The sequence below is a fragment of the Entamoeba nuttalli genome (genome assembly GCF_000257125.1).
Source record: "Entamoeba nuttalli P19 unplaced genomic scaffold asmbl_8395, whole genome shotgun sequence".
Lineage (NCBI taxonomy): Eukaryota > Evosea > Mastigamoebida > Endamoebidae > Entamoeba > Entamoeba nuttalli.
This window is the reverse complement of record NW_008579116.1, coordinates 1-4,438: the sequence shown is the minus strand read 5'-3', so window position 1 is coordinate 4,438 and position 4,438 is coordinate 1. Positions and strand designations below refer to the sequence as shown.

The window sequence follows — 4,438 nt, the reverse complement described above, 5'->3', positions numbered from 1 at the left end:
AAATAAAGTAGCAATTAAAAAAATGAAACAGATTGATAAAAATGAAAATAAAATGACAGAATTTGAGAAAGAAGTGATGATGTTAGATAAGTTTAGAAGTGATTATATCATTCACTTTTATGGAGCAGTATTTATTCCTAATAAAATATGTATGGTAACAGAATGTGCAGAATATGGATCACTACAAGATGTGTTAATTAAAAAAACAGAGAATGAAATACCAATGAATCTAAGAATAAAATTTATGATAGATGCTGCAAAAGGAATTGAGTATCTTCATTCAAATGGAATATTACATCGAGATATTAAACCAGATAATATTCTTATTGTATCACTTGATAATGACATTGAAGTTAATTGTAAATTAACAGACTTTGGAGCATCCAGAAATATTAATATGATGATGACAAATATGACATTTACTAAAGGGATAGGTTCACCAAAATATATGGCACCTGAAGTACTAAATCGAGAACATTATAAAATGCCATCAGACATATACTCCTTTGCAGTCACAATGTTACAATGTTTTACATGGGAAGATCCATTTCCTAAAACACAATTCAAATTTGCTTGGGACATAGCTGATTTAGTAGCTAATGGAAAAAGAACAAACCAAATTGAAAGAGTAACAAATCAACAAATTAAAAACTTGATTGTTAGAAGTTGGGAACAAGATACAAGAAAAAGACTTAATATTACTGATATTTTAAGTAGATTAAAAACTATAGACATTGCAAATTAATTGAATTGTAAAAATGAAAAAATTTTTTTTTAGTTAAAAAAAAATAAACTTCAAAGAAACAAAAAAATTTATGGAATAACTTCAATAGAATTGTTAAAAGATGGATAATGGAAATCTTCAACAGTAAGTTTTCCTGAATCAATTAATTGTTGAATTTCAGGAATTCTATCTTGAAGCATTTTAATATATTCTTTAACTGTTACACATACTTCTTTAAATCCATCATCTCCCCACCATTTTGATTCATTAGCATACATACATCTTCCACCACATAACTCAAACACATTACACTCTTCTTTATTACATGGGGAAAGTAAATGTGCTTTATCTTTCATATCCTTTTCATTAAAATCATCGTTTTGAATCTTGCCATAAATGTCTTGGTCAGGAGCAATTGGACATCCAGTAACGTCACCATTTGTAGCAACATTAAATGATGAAAATCCTGAGCCACATCTAACTCTTGTCATCTTTTCTCCTGTTAAAATGGAATAAACCATTGCAGTAAATGGAGCAATTCCTTGGACCTTACCATTATTTTTCATTTCATCAATCCAGTTGTCAATTAATCGATGAAGACCTGGAAGATAATTAGTATCTCTCCATTCTAAGAACTTAAAATCCCAAGAAACATAAGCAGGTGCATCCCAACAAACATCTAATTGCCAATGGATATGATCAAATAATTTAGTATTAATTAAATAAGTAACATCTCGAAGAATATCAGAACCTTTTGAAATAGTCATACGAGCAATAAGATCACCTTTATAACCATTTAACTTAATTAGCTTAACATTTTCAATTGCTTTTTCATAAGTACCTTTTCCTCTTTTATTATTTGTAACCTCAGCATTACCATCAACACTAATAAGAATAGTTCCCATTTTATTAACATATTCTGGTTTTAATGTATGAAGAAGAGTTCCATTTGTTTGTAAAACAAATTCAGCATGAGGCATCATATCCATAACTTGATAAATTATTTGTGGACGTACAGTTGGCTCACCACCATAGAAACAAATAATTGGATTACTATCTTCAGAAATTCTTTTAAGATATTTAAGGTCATAATTAATTTCCATTGGCCAAGGATTAAGGTCTTCAATCTCAGTGTCATAAACTTCATCACTTCCACAGTACTTACATCTAAGGTTGCACACTTGAGTTAAAGTAAGGAACCAAATCTTTCTTCCGTCCATTACTTATTTGATTTTGCATTTGATCTAGGGTTTGTTAAATATCATCAGCTTAACACCTAAATACTTTTCGAAGAAGTTAAACTTCTTTATTCGTGTTTCTCTCTTTTTGTTTTTTAGTAGTAAAAGAAACCCTGTTTTTTACGAATTGAAGAACATTGTTATTGAACTAACACAATTTGATAAATAAAACAATCAATCATACCAGTTCTGCTTCACTAGAACTGTCTTCAGACATTGCATTCTTTTTCTCTCTATCCATGGCATGTTGCGTTTCATAATCTTCAATTAAATCATTCATACCAAAAGAATGGTCACATCCTGCAACTGGACATTTAATAGTTTTATTACGTCCAATTAAATTGTAAATGGCTTGTTTTGAAAATACATGTCCACACACTTGTGCCTTAACTGGATTAACAAATGGCTTTTTAGTTAAGGGACATATAAATGAGCGTGTATTTGAAATAATAACTCCTTCATTCTCATCTTCGAAATAAGGTTCACTGTGACGAGCATACCAAATCCTTCTTTTCATTTCTTTAATTTTAGGATGATCATCTCCAATAGTTTCAGTATTATTAATAACAGCTTGTTTATATTCTGCTTTAAAAGCACGTTCATCTTCAATTGCATCTGGATTATCTTGTGATCTTCTTAATGCTGCAAGATGTCCATTTAATTTACTCTCTAACTCTAGCATTGACTTTAATGTTTCTTTATATTGTTGAAGTACATTAGGATCAGGGACTTCTTCAGTTTGTGTATATGTCTCTGCACAATCAATTAATGATTCTATATATTCAGTTATTCGTTTACGATTTTTTTCATTATCATGAATAGTGTCAATAACTTCAGTTTGTGACATAAATGATGTACTTACTTTTTTTTAAGTTTAAATTTATTTTTTCTGTTTTATTTTTTTAATTCTTTGAGTCATTTATATTAACATTTGAATACTTTCTCAATCCTTTAAATACTATTTGTATGACAATACTTTATATGAAATTACAATTTCTCTTTCATTAATAAAAATAAATATTTAATAATGAAAGATAGAATAAAATCAATAAACAATCAAATGAAAATACTAACAAAACCATTTAAGAATTTTGAAATATCTTCAAAAAAAAGAAACTTAAAAATTTAATGATTTCTTTTCGATCAATCTTTGAAGCAAAACCAAAACAAGAGCAATTACCATTAACAGGAAATACTACACTCGACTCAGCATTACAACCATTAAGACAACCAGTTCCAGAAAAGGTAATAGTTTCACCTAAAATCATTAATAATTTAAATACAATAGTAACATTATTAAGTGGTGAATCTACACGAGCATTACTTAGAAGATTAACTCATTTACAAATAGTTCCAGAAAATGGAGAGAAAACTGGAAGTGTTGGAGAAGAAATTAAAATTGAATTTACATCAGTTAGTCCATTAATTAGATTAGATATTGTTGGATTAAATGGAAAATATGTTTTAGCTAATTTACCTGAAACATTAAAAGAAGTTAAATTAATTAATTTACAGGAAAATGTAGCAGAATCAATACTTTTTGACGAAAAAAAAGAATGGAAGTCATTAGAAAGGTTATATATTAATTATTGTGGAATTACTTCATTTAAAAAAAATAGTTTTACACCATTCTGTTTTCCACGATTAAATTTACTTGATATATCAAATAATGAAATTATGACTTTAGAAAATATTAATGAAAGACCATTAGATATATTAATAGTAAATTCAAATAAAATAAATTCTATTAATATTCCTGTTGTTGGATCTATTTCTTATTTATCACTTGACAATAATCAAATTACTAACTTATGTCCATTTGGAATATTTCTTCAATTACGTTATCTTTCTATTAAAAATAATCTTATTGAAGATATAGACAACTTAAAAGAAGCATTTTCTCGTTTATTTAATTTAAATTCTATTTCAATAGAAAATAATCCAATAACTGATTCAAAAGAAAATCTATTATCTTTATGTTCATGTCTTCCTTGTATCTCTCTTGGAATGAATTGTAAACTTAATAATAAAATTATTACTCCAACAGAAGTCGCAGAGTTTATTAAAAAAGGTCCTAAAAAGAAAGAAAACATTAAGATTATTAAACAAGACATTACTGATAAAGACGTAGAAGAGTATATTTCTAAAAAGATGAATGAAGTTTTGAATGGTCATATTGATGATGAAAAATTGTTTGAAACAAGAAATTTTCTTCAAAAAATCTATGAGATTGTTGAAAATATTAAACCTAAAGAAGGTATTGATGAAAATAACATTCATTTGAATGATCTCATCAATAACTGATTTTTTAATTTGTTTTATGTTATATAAATCAAAATTTTATGATCATTCATAAAAACTATATTAATAATAAAAAAGAACTATAAGAACTATATCAAAAAAAACCTATTGTTTTAATTAGAAAGAACTGAATAGGGTAAACTTGTGTGTTGATGGCTGTTTCCAAGACCACTAA

At 27.1% G+C, this 4,438-nt stretch overlaps 4 protein-coding genes across 4 annotated transcripts; 2 read left to right on the top strand and 2 right to left on the bottom strand.

The window, feature by feature from the left end:
- Nucleotides 1-52: 52 nt before the first annotated feature.
- Nucleotides 53-745, top strand: ENU1_185120 (tyrosine kinase, putative; the record flags this gene model as incomplete). The annotated part of the gene is made up of 1 exon (XM_008861622.1): nt 53-745. One exon carries the CDS (start codon nt 53-55, stop codon nt 743-745), a length of 693 nt encoding a protein of 230 aa, XP_008859844.1.
- Nucleotides 746-813: 68 nt separating this feature from the next.
- ENU1_185110 (radical SAM domain containing protein) lies at nt 814-1,944 on the bottom strand (the record flags this gene model as incomplete). Its single annotated transcript, XM_008861621.1, has 1 exon — nt 814-1,944. The coding sequence occupies one exon, from the start codon at nt 1,942-1,944 to the stop codon at nt 814-816; it is 1,131 nt and encodes a 376-aa protein (XP_008859843.1).
- A 196-nt stretch (nt 1,945-2,140) lies between these two features.
- Nucleotides 2,141-2,809, bottom strand: ENU1_185100 (hypothetical protein; the record flags this gene model as incomplete). Its single annotated transcript, XM_008861620.1, has 1 exon — nt 2,141-2,809. One exon carries the CDS (start codon nt 2,807-2,809, stop codon nt 2,141-2,143), a length of 669 nt encoding a protein of 222 aa, XP_008859842.1.
- Nucleotides 2,810-3,022: 213 nt separating this feature from the next.
- Nucleotides 3,023-4,266, top strand: ENU1_185090 (leucine-rich repeat containing protein; the record flags this gene model as incomplete). The annotated part of the gene is made up of 1 exon (XM_008861619.1): nt 3,023-4,266. Exon 1 carries the CDS (start codon nt 3,091-3,093, stop codon nt 4,264-4,266), a length of 1,176 nt encoding a protein of 391 aa, XP_008859841.1. The 5' UTR covers nt 3,023-3,090.
- Between the last annotated feature and the right edge of the window lie 172 nt (nt 4,267-4,438).